Source organism: Phyllostomus discolor, chromosome 3 (genome assembly GCF_004126475.2).
Source record: "Phyllostomus discolor isolate MPI-MPIP mPhyDis1 chromosome 3, mPhyDis1.pri.v3, whole genome shotgun sequence".
NCBI lineage: Eukaryota > Metazoa > Chordata > Mammalia > Chiroptera > Phyllostomidae > Phyllostomus > Phyllostomus discolor.
The window spans coordinates 98550814-98566790 of record NC_040905.2 but is presented as its reverse complement, the minus strand read 5'-3'; the positions used below and the strand labels follow the sequence as shown (position 1 = coordinate 98566790).

Here is a 15977-nt window from a genome sequence, read left to right as displayed (position 1 = left end):
AATGGCCATCAAAAGCAACAAACAACAAGTGTTGGAGAGGTTGTGGAGAAAAGGGAACCTTAGTGCACTGTTGGTGGGATTGCAGTCTGGTACAATTATAGAAAACAGTATGGAATTTTCTCAGAAGACTAAAAATGTATCTGCTTTTTGACCCAGCAATTCTTCTGTTAGGATTATATCCTAAGAACCCTGAGACACTAATCCAAAAGGATCTATGCACCCCAATGTTCATAGCAGCACCATTTACAATAGCCAAGCATTGGAAACAACCTAAGTGCCCATCAGTAAATGAATGGAGCAAAAAACTATGGTACATTTACACAATGGAATTCTATGCAACAGAAAGAAAGAAGGAGCTCCTACCCTTTGTGACAGCATGGATGGAACTGGAAAGCATTATACTAAGTGAAATAAGCCAGGCAGTAAAAGACAAATACCATATGATCTCACTTTTAACAGGAACCTAATCAACAAAACAAATAAACAAGCAAAACATAACCAAAGACATTGAAATAGAGAACAGGCTGACAGTGACCAGAGGGGAGGGAAATTCAGGGGAAAAGGGGGAGGATTTGCAGGGACAAGTATAAAGGACACATGGACAAAAATGAGGTGGGGTGGAAATGGGAGGGAGGTGGGGAGAGCTGGGGGGGTGGGCTGGGATGGGAGTAAAAGGCAGAAAACTGTACTTGAACAACAATTAAAATTAAAAAATAAATAAAAAACAAAGTATCTTCTCTAACCACAACAGGTTGAGACTAGTAATTAATAACAGAAGGAAAACTGGATATTTTTCAAAAATGTGAAAATTAAACATTACACTCTTAACCAAATAAATTGTTAGGAAATTAGAAAATATTTTGAGATGAATGAAAATGAAAACAAACATACCAAAACATGTAGGATTCAGCAAAAGCTGTACTGACAGGGAGATTTATCTATATGTCCCTATGTTAAAAATGAAAGATCTGAAACTTAACACCTTGAGGAACTGGGAAAAGAACAGAAAACTATATGCAAGGCCAGCAGAAGAAAGGAAATTTAAAAGATTAGAGCAGGAATTGATGAAATAGAGAATCAAAAAAATAGAATAAACAAAACTAAAATAGGTTATTTAAGATGATGAAAGAAATTGTGCCTATAATGATGATTTCTGTTTCATTTATATAATTGGTTTTTTTTTCCAGTTTTGCCTGTAAAGTTTCTTAGTTTTTTTTAAACTGTAAGATAAGAAATGTATGTTCTAGTTAAGCCACCAAGATTGTGGTGACTTGTTTTGCAGGAATAGGAAACTAATACAGCATATTTCAAAGAGAAGAGGAAAATTTAGTGAGAAAAAATTGGCCTTATTTTACATGTTTGCAAATCCCTTTAATGTCTGATTTAGTGGAGGACAGCTGGATTCTTTTATCTCCTGTATTCAGTATCTTCAGATATCATACATGATGTAGCCTCTGGAAAATTCCACTGTACAGTTTTTTAGATTTTTAAAATCATCTTTTCGCTTTGCTAATTTTTATCTATTGTATCTGTGCTAATTTTCTATTTGATTGATTTCTACTTTTATCTTTATTTCCTCTTTTTATGTTTTTGGGTTGAATATGCTATTCTTAGTCTAACTTCCACCACTGGGTGCTTACTTAGATCGTTGGTATTGCCTTTATTTTGTTCTTAAAAATTCATTTAAGGCTACAAAGTTCCCTTTCAGCAAGGCTGTATCAGCATCCTCGCTGTTTTTATATGTAGTATTTTTTGTTGTTATTTAGTTTTAAATATTTGGTAATTTTCATTTTGATTGTGTTTGTCTCATGGACTATTTAGATGTTTATTCTTTAATTTCCAAGCATTTAGGAATGTTCTGGTTATGTTCTTGTAATTAATTTCTACCATAATATCAATATAACCAGAGAATCTTTCACTATTTTGGGGGGGTTTTTAGAAATTTATTAACACTTGCTTTTGACTGAACAAATTGGCACCATATTTTGCTGTGTATAATGGGTTCCCATGTAAAATGTGCACCCACATTTTTGGCCCAAACTTTCAGGAAAAAATCTTTTATTTTAATTTTTAAATTCAATTTATTAGTTATTTATATTTAGATAATTTTTATATTACAAAGGAATTTTAGCATTTATTTTGAACATATTATGGTACAAGAAATTTCATGTAACAAAAAATTACAAAACACAAGAACAGATGCAAGGTATTTCAGGTACTACCCATGTATAGTATGCATCCTAATTTTTCCCTAAAAAATTTGGGCAAAAAGTGTGCATTGTACATGGCAAAATATGGTAATTTCAGAAAGAAAATATCAATAGAATTAATTAAAATTCTAAGTTTCAGAAAGAAATTTTCACTTTATGATTTTAAAGGTTTTATTTACTTATTTTTTTAGACAGATGGGAAGGGAGGGAGAAAGATCAGTGTGTGGTTGCCTCTTGTGCACCCCATACTGGGGACCTGGTCGGCAACCCAGGCATGTGCCCTAACTGGGAATCCAACTGGTGACTCATTGTTTCACAGGCCGGTGCTAAATTCACTGAGCCACACCAGCCAGGGATCATTCACTTTAAAGGGATATTTATTCTGCAGTTTTTTGCTTATAACTATTATATTGTATTAGGTAAAGGTAGTTAACTGTGTATAATAATCTTCAATAACCTTACCAATTTTATTGTCACCTTGGTCTATCACTTACTGAGGTAAGTGAGTCAGATTGCTGACTATCACTGTGCTGTTTATCTTCTTTTAGGTCTGTCAGTCTTTGCTTTAGATATTTTGAGTATAGAATACTTAAAAATATTCAAATTAAGAATTGTTACATCTTTCCACTGAACTTAACCCATTATCATTTTGAAATGTCTCTCTTTATTTATAAATACTCATCTTGCCTTAATATCTATTCTGTCTGATGATAAACCAGATACATCAGCATTGTTTTGCATGATATGTTATGTTTGATCCTTTTACTTTTACTCTTCTTTTATACTTAAGATTTTATTTTTAATCCAGTCTGACATTTTATTTTATTTTATTTGAATTAGTTTGTTTTTATTTAATTTATTGGATCTTCTGAGAGACTGTTTCTTTTGTCTGCAATTTCCTGTTGGCATTTAGTTATATCACTCTTCTGTACTTGTGTATTTAAAAAGAAATACTAAATGTATTATTTGAAAATCTATAGAGCCAATTTGAAGTTTTAGATGGTATCTTCCTTTAAGGAAGATTTACTTATGTTTCTGGTAGGCAGTTAGGCTAAGTTAGGCTAAGGGTCCTGATCCTCTTAAGCCAGTGTGGAAATATGGTGATTTGAAGCTCTTTTGAAGTCCCTGTGAAGGCTTGTCTGTTTCCAGTTTATTTTTACTTCAGCACATACTCCTTTGGAATCCTAACCAAAAGCCTGAGGTGTTTACCTGTTCTGTGGTGGGTCCTAAAATCCAATTTTTAATGAAATTTATTGGGGTTACATTGTTTAATAACTTTATGTAAGTTTGCATGAAGACATTGTCTGCATATTGCATTGCATGCTCACCACCCTGAGTCTAGTCTCCTTCTGTCACCATGTATTTGACCTCCTTTGCCCTCTTCAATCTCCCCCCACCAGCTTTTCCTCTGGTGACCTCTGGTTATGAGTTTGTTCTGTCTGTTAGTTTGTCGCTTTCTGTTTTATACTCCACGTATGAGTGAAATCATATAGTTCTTTTCCTTTTAAGTCTGCCTTGTTTCACCTAGCATGATACTCTCAAGATCCATCCATGTTGTCACAAATGACAGTATTTCATCCTTCTTATAACCAAGTAGTATTCCATTGTATATAGATGTACCATATCTTCTTTATCCAATCATCCATCAAGGGACACTTAGATTGTTTTCATATTTAAGCAACTGTGGATAATACTGCAATGGACATAGGGGTACATATCTGTATGAATAAATGTTTTCAAGTTTTTCAGGTACCCAAAAGAGGGATTGCTGGGTCATATGCTAGCTCTATTTAAAAAAAAAATTAATCCTCACCTGACGACATTTTTTCATTGCTTTTAGAGAAAGAGGAGGGGAGAGAGAGAATGAGTGGGGGGGGTGAGAAACATCTATGTGGGAAAGAAACATCATTCAGTTGCCTCCCATATACATACTGACTAGTGATTGAACCCACAACCCAAGTATATGCCCTGACTAGGAATCAAACCCACAACCTTTTGGTATACAGGATGATGCTCCAACCAATGGAACCACACCATCCAGTGTAACAGCTTTATTTTTTTTAATTTTTGAGGAACCTCCATACTTTATTCTATAGTGGCTGTTTCAGTTTATATTCCCACCAGCAAACTATGAGGATTCCTTTCCTCCACATCCCCTTCAACACTTGCAATTTTTTTTGTCTTATTTGATAATAGTCATTCTGACAGGTGTAAGGTGGTATCTCCCAGTATTTTTTCTTTTCTTTTTTTATTGTTTACTCTATTACAGTTGTCTCAACTTTTTTCCCTTTTGCCCCTGCTCCATCCAGTCTACCTCTCTGGCTCCCACTGTCTTTAATACATTTATTTATTTGGTCAGTCTCCCCATATGTAATGAATCTCTCGTCTCTGCTGCCTTCTTCCTTTTGGAAATACTCTACTCACCCCTCCCTGGCCCTGATATACTATGTTGGGCCTCTCCAAAGTGACTTGTCACCTTACCCAGTCTCTGACTCCGTGCCAGTGCACTCCCTCACATGGGCACTCTGCTCACACTCACTCAGAATGCATCACTTTGTGCCAGATTGTTCCTTTGCTCCTGCTTGAAAGACCTCTTCACCCTGCTAGGGTTACAACATCCCAACTGCCCACCCTCTTAAGTGGACACCTTCCTAACTCTGCCTTGTTGCTTTCCTCACTCTTTGTGTTGGTGTGCTTTTTAAAACTCAAACCTAGTTAAAAACTGTTTGATGGGGCTTTTCTGTTAGTTGTATTTCTTTCTATTAATAAGGTGTGACCTGTCTTGGTGAATGTTAAAGGTGAGCTTGAGAAGTGTGTTCTGCTGTTGCTGGATGAAGTAGTCTTTAGGTGTCAGTTATATCCAGTTAATTGATGATGTTGAGTTCAACTGTGGTCTTACTGATTTTCGGCCTGTTGCATCTGTCCATTTCTGCTAGAAGGGTCTGAAGTCTCCAACTATGGTAGCAGATTTATCTCTTTCTTCTCGCAATTTTTGCTTCATGTAGGTTGATGCTCTGCTGTAAGGCATATACACATTAAGGATTATTATTCCTTCTTGGGGAACTGACTCCTTTTTCATTACGTGTTACTCTTATTTATCCTTGATATCTTCACTTGCATTGCAGTGTGCTCTGTCTGATATTAATATAGCTAGCTACACTTGCTTTCTTTTGATTAGAATTAGTATAGAATATTTGTTCCATTTACTTTTAATTTATATGTGCCTTTATAAAATGGTGTTTTGGACACAACATAGAGTTGGGTCCTGTTTTTTGTCCATTCTGACAATCTCTGTCTCAGACCATTTTGACTATCAATGTTCAAAGCAACTTTTGGTATACTCGAGTTAATATCTAAAATATTTGTTATTGTTTTCTGTTTGTAACCCATTTTTATTTCTATTTGCCACTTTTTCTGCCTTGTATGGTTTTAATTAAACATCTTATATGATTTCATTTTCTCTCATTTTTTTAGCTTATTAATTATACTTTTTTCTTTTGACCTGAGCACACTTTCTGGTGCATGATCATTTTCTCTGTCCTGGTACCAAGCTAGCATTTGGCCAGGACTAGAATAAATTTCCTCATCATAATTTGAATTGGAGATGACTCCTGTACATATTCATTGAGACCTGTAAGTCTGAACAGTGGGTGTTTCACATCAGGAGATGTCTTCATTGTCGAGTGAGTGATTTAATTAAATTATTTGAATAATTTATCTTCTGTGTTTGCATGTCAAAAATATAACTCTTTAACTATTACAAATAATTTCAGTTAAACTCTTAAATTATAAAATAATGTACAATTGTAAGTACAATATTGTTGCTCTAATAAGGAAAGATAATTGCCATTAAGTAGAACTTAATGACTAATGACCTTATAATTAATTAATTATTTCTCTTTCTCACTTCCTTTTTTAAATTTGCAGCACAGTTTATCTCTTTGCTTGAACTTCCTTTTTGTTGTCTGAATTTCTAGTTAACCTACATTTATATTTTGTGCCAGGTCACAAAGGAGATCTCAGAGCTCTTATATGTTAGAATCCCTTGGCAAATTATCTTCAGCAAACTTTCTGTGCTGCAGATAGAGTATAACCTTTAAAGGCATTATTTAAATAGATTTATCCCCATTTTTTTTTAAGTTTTTTATTGATTATGCTATTATACTTGCCCCAGGTTTTCCACCTTTGCCCCCCTCCACGCAGTACCCTCCACTCCCTCTGGTGATTCCCCCCTCTTTGTTCATGTCCATGGGTCATGTCCATGGGACATGAACAAAAATATAAGTTCTTTGGCAACTTCATTTCCTATACTTGCTCTTAATACCCCCTGCTTATTCTATAACTACCAATTTGTGCTTTTTAATACTTTCTTTCACCTTTTCCCCCATTCCCCTAGACTGTCCCACTGGCCACCATCCCAATGTTCTCCACAATCTATGGTTCTGTTTCTGTTCTGCTTGTTTGCTTAATTTGTTTTATAGATTCAATTGTTAATAGTTAAGTATTTATTGCCATTTAATGTTCATAGTTTTTATCTTCTTTTTCTTAAATAAGTCCCTTTAACATTTTATATAATAATGGTTGGGTGATGATAAATTCTTTAGCTTTACCTTGTTTGGGAAACACTTCATCTGCCCTGCAAATCTAAATGATAGCTTTGCTGGATAGAGTAATCTAGGTTGGAGGTCCTTGCTTTTCATCACTTTGAATACTTCTTGCCAATCCCTGCTAGCCTGCAAAGTTTCTTTTGATAAATCAGCTGACAGTCTTATGGGAACTCCTTTATAGGTATTTACCTGCTTTTCTCTTGCTGCTTTTAAGATTCTATCTTTATTTTTACCCTTTGCCATTTTAATTATGATGTGCCTTGGTGTTGTCCTCTTTCTGTCCATCTTGTTTGATACTCTGTACTTCCTGGTCTTGTATGTCTGTTTCCTTCACCAAACTAGGGAAGTTTTCTTTTATTGTTTTTTTAAATAGGTTTCTAATTTCTTGATCTTTCTCTTCTTCATCTGGCATACCTATGATGTGAATGTTGGAATGCTTGAACTTGTCCCAGAAGCTCCTCACAATACCCTTGTATTTTGGGACTCTTTTTTCTTCTTCTTATTCTGATTGGATGTCTTTTTCTTCCTTATGTTCCAAATAATTGATGTGATTCTCGGCTTTATCCACTCTGCTGTTGATTCCATGTAAATTGTTCTTTATTTCAATTACTGTCTCCTTCACTTTTGATGATGTTGATGTGCCCACTGAGTTCCTTGAGCATCCTTGTAACCAGTGTTTTGACCTCTGCATCTGATAGATTGCTTAACTCCATTTTGTTTAATTCTTTCTCTGGAGTTTTGTTCTATTCTTTCATTTCAGCCATATATCTTTGTCTCCTCACTTTGGCAGCCTCCCTATGTTTGTTTTATTGTATTAGGTGGAGGTGCTTTGACTACATGTCTTGGTCCATGTTTTTATGTAGTAGGTGTCATGTAGGGTCCAGTGGTACAACCTCCCATATTCCTCAAGCTATACTGAAAGTGCACCCTCCATACTCCCTCCTCTTCTAGTTGAGTCTTGATTGCTATAAGCAGGTCATTGGGAGGGATTTACCAGTCCAGACAGCTGATGGAACTGGCTGTGACCGCTAGACAGCAACCACATCTCTGCATGGCTTGTGGAGGTGGTGGTGCTTTGGTGTGGTCTGTAACTGTGCTGGGGTGTATAGGCTCTGGAGTTTCCTTGGTGGTACAAGCCAAGGTCAGCCTCCACAGTGTTATCTCTGGGGTCCTTTGCATAAGCTATAAAGTGATCTGTAGATGGCTGCTGCTAGTGTTGGGCCTGGGGCCACTCAGCAAGAGGTATGAGGGCTAGGCTCAACTGTTGCTTGTTTGAATGTATTTAGGAAGATCTGATGGTTCTTAGTGATATTTGTCCTGTAGTTTAGCTATAATTTTGATGTGGTTGTGCAAGGAGGTGAGCTGCATTTACCTATGCCTCCATCTTGACCTGAAGTCCCAATTAACTATTTCTTAGTAGTTTCTCTTGAACACAGTCATGAGATTACTACTCCCCAAGAGCATTTTCTACTTTGATTTATAATTTTTCCAAATTGGGTTCAAAAACATCCAAATTTCAGAATTCTTAAAATTTTTTAAGCATACATTTCAATTTGAAATGCTTTTGAACAGAAATTTGATGGCAGATACTGAGACTTACTATGGAGCCTCTAGTAGTCTTTGGGAAGTAATTATTTTATATAGAGAGAAAAGAGTGAGTAATTTAGATAAAAAATTGTAACTCCTCACTGATCATAATCTAGTTAAGCAGTTCCCACATTTTTTAGTAGTAGGACCAAAATTATTAAAAATTATCAGAGACTCCTAAGAGCTTTTGTTTACATATATTATATTTATATAAATGTTTACTGTATGCAGAGTTAAGATTGAATTTTTTTAATATTTTAAATAAATTTAGAAATAATAAGAAATGTATTGTATATGAAACAGAATGTAGCATATTTTTTTGAAAATTAAAAACACTTTGCCAAGTGAAATAAGCTAGACACAAAAGGGAAAATATACTTATAGGTGGATGAATAGGCAAATTCATAGAAACAAAAAGTAGAATAAAGATTATCAGGGGCTGGGCTATGATTCCATTTTTATAAAGTTCAAAGTCATTCTTATTAGGGGAGAGACACAGTATGACTAGAAGCAGCCACAAAAGAGACTGCTGGGCCATTTTCTATTTCCCAATCTATGTTTATTCTATAGTTTCATTGAGCTGTTTATCCATAATTTGCACATTTTCTTTTATATGTTATACTCTGGTTACAGTCTATTTAAAATTGGGGGAGAGATATCTGGATTTCAGTTTTATTTATTTTTAAATTTTTTATCCTCGGGGACATGCCTATTGATTTTAGAGAGAGGGGAAGAGAGAGAGAGAGAGAAAGAGAGAGAAAACATTGATGCCAGAGGGACACGTCAGTTGGTTGCCTCTTATATGCTCCTGGACCAGCGACTGAACTCACTACATGGGTATGTGCCCTGATAAGGAATTGAACCTGCAGCCTTCCAGTTTATGGGATAACCCTCCAGCCAGCTGAGCTATACCAGCCAGGGCGGGACTTCAGGTTTTAAAAGTTGGACTAAAGGTAGCTATTTTTCCTCATCTTAGAAATCATCTAAAAACAATAACCATGACAAAAAAATAGAGCCATAAATTCAATTTTTGACACTTCGAGAAATCTGTGCTCCCAAATCAGGCACTGAGAAAGAGAGGACAAATGCAGTGAAGATCAAACAAAAATGAGATGGACTCATTGAGAGAAAACAGTGAGGAATGGTCAACAAATGCGGGGAAGGTCAAAGGTGAGGAGGACAGCAGCTCAGACACTTTAGGCAAGAACCCAGCTTTCCACAGAATTGGCCAGACCTGAGAGCGGTACCAACAGCCTCCTGTCTGTAATAAAACAATGTGCAGTAAATAACCAGCAGATCCCTAGACAGGGTTTGACATGAAATATCAAGAAGCCGGGAAGTGGGAAGGACACAGACCATCAGCCATATTGGTCAGACCATGCTGCCTGTGGTGAAAAGTAGGTTGAAGGAGAGATTTAGCAATGAAAGTAGCCCTACACTGCAGACCTTGGTTAGTGGTGGAGAAGTAAAGTAAATAACCCAATTCTCATATATAAATTGTGTCATAAAGAGAATTCCTGATAACTTGGAATGTAGCCCGGGCCCTTCTTCAATGTGATATATGACATTATTTTCATATCCTATATATCAAGTATAAATATTTGAAATGTAAATAACTTTTCTCTTTCAAAATGAGTAATCAGAAGGGAGTCAGTACTAGATAGAAATCTGACCAAACATGTACCACTGAATTTTAAAAAATAAGGAAACAATCACATTTACAAATATTATTATTCAGAAGGAGATATGAAGCATGTGCAAGTTATTTTCAGCTTTCACATAGGAAACAGGATTTGTTGTGTATAAGACATATTTATATATGACACAAGACTCTTGAGGTGAGGAATTTCTCAAATATAGGAAGGAGATTTTAATCCTGTGAAGCCAAAAGAGTACAAATATCACTACATGGAGATCTGTACGGGAGGCAAAGAACAAAAAACAAAAAAATGCCTGCTCTCTTTCTCTCTCTCTCTCTCACACACACACATATACACACAGAGCTTGAAAGTCTCCTTTTAATTGAACTCAACAGTTATCAATCTCTTTCTTAAACCAGCCTTTACTGTCTGCTTTAAGGAAACTTTGAACCTTATCTTTATGCTTCAATATTGATTTCCAATATACAAAGTCTTCAATCTATTTTAACTGAACATCATAACAGAGTGAAGGTGTGAAATTTTTCCTTTTTCTTAATCTCCTTTTCTCTTTAGGACCTTCTTTTCTACAGGGAATACAGTAGCCCCAGCCCAGCTTTCCTTTTCTCATCATGTCCACTTTTGAAAAAGAAAAAACAAATAAAAGAAAGAATGACTAGGCAAAGCATTTATATCTGCAATGTGATTCTTCTAGAATGGTCTTCCAGGTAGGAAAAAAAGATCATGATAGATTTTTTTGCTTTTCATTGGTTCTTTCATGAACATTTCAAAATGCAGTTAAGCAAAAGAATAATTTTTAAGCTATATAATGTTTTTATCAAATAGTTTAAAATTCTTAAGTTCTTTTATATCTAAGAGTAGGATTGAAAAGAATGATAGAATGAGGGACACTGTTCTATAAAATAATGTCCTATGTAGCCCTGAAGGTTCTGCAGCTTTAAATCAGGGAAGTGGCAACAGAGTCACTTTTTCTGCTTTTCTGTGCTCATTAGAAACTATTCTCAGGCCTTCAGCTGTGAAAATGGAGACCATTATGAAAGGATTGCATTCATTTATTTATTTTTTTCAGCCCACTCTCTACTCGTTTCTGCATCCAAGATATAAGGATGATTAATTCTCTGTCCTTCCCCTCAAGAAGTATGGTGAAGATAGATTTGCAATTAACTGTTTCTAGTTCACAGCTACTACACATTCCCAATTCAACTCACATTCCAGTCCACCTTGTCCAACTTCAAACTTCACCCAAAAGTCAACACACTGAAACAATTCTTAAAAACATTGTTTCAGTAGAATGTTATGCCTCTGAGCTAATATTTTTTCTTAATATAGGGAATATAACATTTATTCTGTTGTTTCTGGACAGCACAAGACTATTGAACTCTCCAAGAGCCCAGTTGGAGATTTGCAAAGCTGCCAAAATATTTTTAGACAAACGAGAATCTGTAAACATACATGTCACCAGCTGTTTCATGTTTGTTCTGTGGAGATAATGAGTCTCTAGTGGGCCACAAGAACCCAGTGGGACTCAAGATGTAAATTTCAAAATCTAGATTCCTTCCTGTATTATCATATCTAGCTGGTGTTGTGTTTCCTCTGCATGTGTAACTATCAAGTCATAACTTCTTAAAGGGGAATGGTTAATACATTATTAAAAATATTGGATTACATTACAAAATAAATAACAGCAGGCCAAGCATGGGTCAATGATGAAAGCTTGTCTGAACTAAGGATTATGATTAATCCACTTTTGTGTACTTGAATACAATTCGAAAGAAGAAGAAAGGGAGGGGTTGTGAGACTAATCTTTTAACTTTTGAAATCTATATATATATGTATATATATATATATATGGATGCTTAACACATAGTATGATCATTAGTAAATGTTTCTAGAGATTGTTTAAAATTCTCTTATTTCAAAAGAATGCTTTGAGTTAAGTCAAGGATTGGCACTTATACCCTACAGGCCAAATCTGGCCTACCACCTGTTTTTGGAAATAAAGTTTTATTAGAACATACTATGCTGATTTATTTACATCTTGGCTGTGTCTGTTTTCTTACTGCAATAGCAGAGTTGAGTATTGGAAAAGTGCCTGTAGGGTCCACAAAGCCTAAAATATTTATTCTCTGGTCTTTTACAGAGCAGGTTGCCAACCTCTGACTTTAATCCTAACTTCCACTATTATCAAATTATATAGTTCTTATACTCCAGTGAGCTTCGTAAGGTTAATATATTGATGGTGTTGAAAAATGTTTTGATCTCCCTGATTTTTTCTCAATTTTTTCATATTTATAGAAAAATCTGAAGAACAGCTGTATAACTTTAACATTATTCATCAGTTAAAATATCGCCATATTTGCTTCATTGCTTCATTTGTATGTATACGTATACCCAGATGTTTTGCTGCTGCTGCTGTTGAATTCCTTGACAGTTGTAAATATTATGCTTCTTCAGCACACATATCTAAGAATAAGAACATCCCCCTACATCACCCATTGTTTTAAAATTTAAAGACACATGTAGAGATTTTTGTTTGTGTGTAAGGGCTACACAACTATTGTTTCTATAGCACTTTGTTCATCCCTGTGTTCCTGTTTATAAACTGTAAAAAATCTAACTGTAATGCATTAGTTATCTAAGTATAATGCATTATCTATTGCTTACATGTGTCAGATGCCCTGCTAAAGATCTCCATGTCCTAATCCCTGGAATCCGAATTTGCTATATACATGTAGATGTGAGTAGGGAATTTAAAATTAATTGTCTGGTATTATCTGGGTGGGTCCATTATAATCACAAGGATCTTCATAGAGGGAAGCAGGAGAGTTAGAAGCAGAAAAGGTGATGTGGCATTGGGGTAGGGATAGGAGAAGAGGGTAAAGGGGGATAATGGGTGATGGGAAGACACTTGCCTTTGATGATAAACACACAATACAATGTACAGATGATATATTATAATTTTATTAACCAATGTCACTGCAATAAATTCAGTAGAAAAATTTTAAAAATAGCCCTGGTTGGTGTGGCTCAGTGGATGGAGCATCACCCTTCGAACTGAAAGGCTGCTGGTTGGATTCCCAGTTAGGGCACATGCGTAGGTTGCGGGCCAGGCCCCCAGGTGGGGGCGTGCAAGAGGCAACCGATCCATGTATCTCTTGTACATCAGTGCTTCTCTGCACCTCTTTCTCCCTCCCTCCCTCCCTTCCCCTCTCTCTAAAAATAAGTAAAGTTTTTTTTAAGTTAAAAAAAAGGCCTCTGTACTGTTAAAAAAACAAGTAACATCCCATTATTTTTGTCATATTCCAGTTCTTAGAAGCAAGTCACCAGACCTAGCTCATACTTAAAGGAAAGGGATTGCACAAAGTGAGGAATTTCAGAGGCAAAGGATCATAGGGACTCAATCTCAGACAGAGGCTGCCTGCCACAAATAATGGGGCATAGAATGTCTCAGAATGTGGCCACTAATACTTTTAGCACAGAAGTCATTTTTCAAAGAGATTTTATTTATTTATTTTTAGAGGGGAAAGGAGGGAGAAAAAGAGGGAGAGAAACATTGATCAGTTGCCTGTTGCACACCCCACAACTGGAGACCTGGCCTGTAACCCAGGCAAGTGCCCTGGCCAGGAATCAAACCAGCAACCTTTTGACTCATGAAGGCTGGTGTTCAGTCCACTGAGCCACACCAACCAGGGCTCATTTAGAAAGAGTTTAATATTCTCCATAAGATCAAGCTAAGTTCAGATTGGCCTCATAACATTTCTGACAGTTTCTCACATAACTTACACAAGCTTGACTGAAACCTTTGGGGGAATCTGTCATTCTAGAGTCAAGTTTCTGGATAGATTTGTCCTATTAAGGATCAAATCTTAATAACTTGGTGATCACATACCTTTTTACCTTCTTAAATAAATTACTGATCATAATTTGAAATTTTATTTCATAAAAAAGTAATTATGCATTATAAAGAGAAGTGCCTGTCTTTTCTTTGCATAGGATATAGAACTGTCTCTTTCTTAAAGAATTTAAGGCTTCCTGTCTGCCTTTTGTAATGTCTGTGTCTTCTGTTATTTTGTTTGTCACTTCTTAGTTATCAGTACTTACCCATTGTCCTGTCAGCTGTATCTAGTTGCTGCAAGTTAACAGTTAAAACTATGTGCAAAGGAAAAGGGACCTGTAGAGGTTTGGACCTGCAGTCTGCAAGTCATGTTACTGATATCATCCGTTTTACCTCCTGTGAGATTTTTGCTTATATCTTAATTGTAAATGTTCCTATAGGGCCATAGTAACAGGTGAAATGATATTGGGCTTTTAATTAATTAAAACTCTCTAATTAATCTTATAAGAAACCTGAAAGTGACCCTGGCCATGTAGCTCAGTTGGTTAGAGTGTCATCCTGATACACCAAGGCTGCAGGTTCCATTCCTGTGCAGGTCTCATTCCTGGTCAGGGCGCATACAAGAAGCAACCAATAGATATATAAATAAATGGAACAACAAATCAATTTCTCTCTTTCTCTCTCCCCTCATCTTTCTCCCTCCCTACCTCTCTCTCAAATCAATTAAAAAATTTTTTTTAATAAAAAGAAAGCTGCAAGTGGTCCTGGACACAAGAATGATGCATTGCTCACTTCAGCCAGTATTCAGAAACTTTTTTTCTTTCTGAAACTTCAGGAGCCACGTAGACAAATTCTCCTTTCTTCTCTAGCTCTGTATTCTAGGTATTTCTACAATGAAGGATGTACTTATAATGGAGTTAATTATACTTCACTCCAAAAATTAGAACCTGATTTCAGCCTAAACTTAAAGCAGCAAATATAATTTACTTTTCTGTTTCTTTTGAACTGGTATCTGTTGCCAGCTAAGGCTTCTCACAAGGAAACATACTATCACTACTACAAGTGAAAACTATAGAGCAGTGTTAAATATGTGGAACTGACATTTTTGTATGCATTTCTTTTCTATCTTATTTAGCGTTTTTCTCTGTGAGAGGATCAAGAACAGTGCATTAACCTTTATAACTTGTTAGATACAGACCTAGGAGGCCTGCTAGAAGGGACACATGTGAGACTGAAAAAGTAATTCTTGTGATACTCAGGCTTTGAAAAACTTCCTTCAAAATCACAAAATATTAGAACTTGCAGGAGAGTGGTTTAAATCCCCCTAGTCCTCCCCCCCCCCCACCACCACCTGCCTGGTCTGGTCTCCTGAAAATAATTAACAGTAAAGCTAAAGATTATGTGAATTAATGCTGTGTCTCCCCTACTTATCTTTTCCCCTGTGCAACATAGAATTTATTTTTCAGTAGTGGTGTGCTCCTCTATTAAGCAATCCCATAAATGGTGGGAAAGAAACCCACTTTATATATAAAAACACATATAGATTAATAGTAAAGGGGTGTCAAGACTTACGGTTAAGAATAGGTAAACATAGCTCATCACTGTGCACAACCACATCAAAATTTCAACTAAATTATAGAACAACCATTACCCAGAACTGGTAGATATTGAGTTGAATGGAAGTCCGATAACTACAAAATTACAGAAACCACATCCATCCAGACTGGTAGGAGGGGAAGAGATGCGGAATGGGCTGGTCCCACATCCACATGTGGTAGATAAAGATTTGGGAAGGATATCTTGGGAGTGAGGAGCCCCAGCACCATACCAGGCCCCCAGCCCAGGGTGCCAGTGCCAGGAAGATAAGTCCCCATAACTTCTGGCTGCAAAAACCAGCAGGGATTGAGTTGGTGGAAGAAACTTCTAGAGTCCCAAGCAGTTCCTCTTAAAGGATCCACACATGAACTTACTCTGACTCCCTCTGAGCTCCAGAACCACTAAGGTAGCAGCTTGAAAGGCACCAGTGGCATACAGGGAGGAACTTAAGTGGCAGGCATCAAGGCAAGAGCTGGGGGACAGC

General features: G+C 36.2%; 1 protein-coding gene across 5 annotated transcripts in view; it reads left to right on the top strand.

Annotated features, from left to right (window-relative positions):
• The window catches only part of TPST1 (tyrosylprotein sulfotransferase 1), a 131173-nt gene that overhangs the window by 86974 nt on the left and 28222 nt on the right, over nt 1-15977 (top strand). For 3 of the 5 annotated variants that reach the window (XM_036020862.1, XM_036020861.1, XM_036020863.1), the window contains exon 4: nt 6215-6325. The exons of the other annotated variants lie outside the window; for them this stretch is intronic. In XM_036020862.1, the coding sequence (XP_035876755.1) occupies nt 6215-6310 (96 nt within the window). In that variant the 3' untranslated portion in view covers nt 6311-6325. Of the gene's footprint in view, nt 1-6214; nt 6326-15977 lie in introns of those variants that run through there. 5 annotated transcript variants of the gene reach the window in all.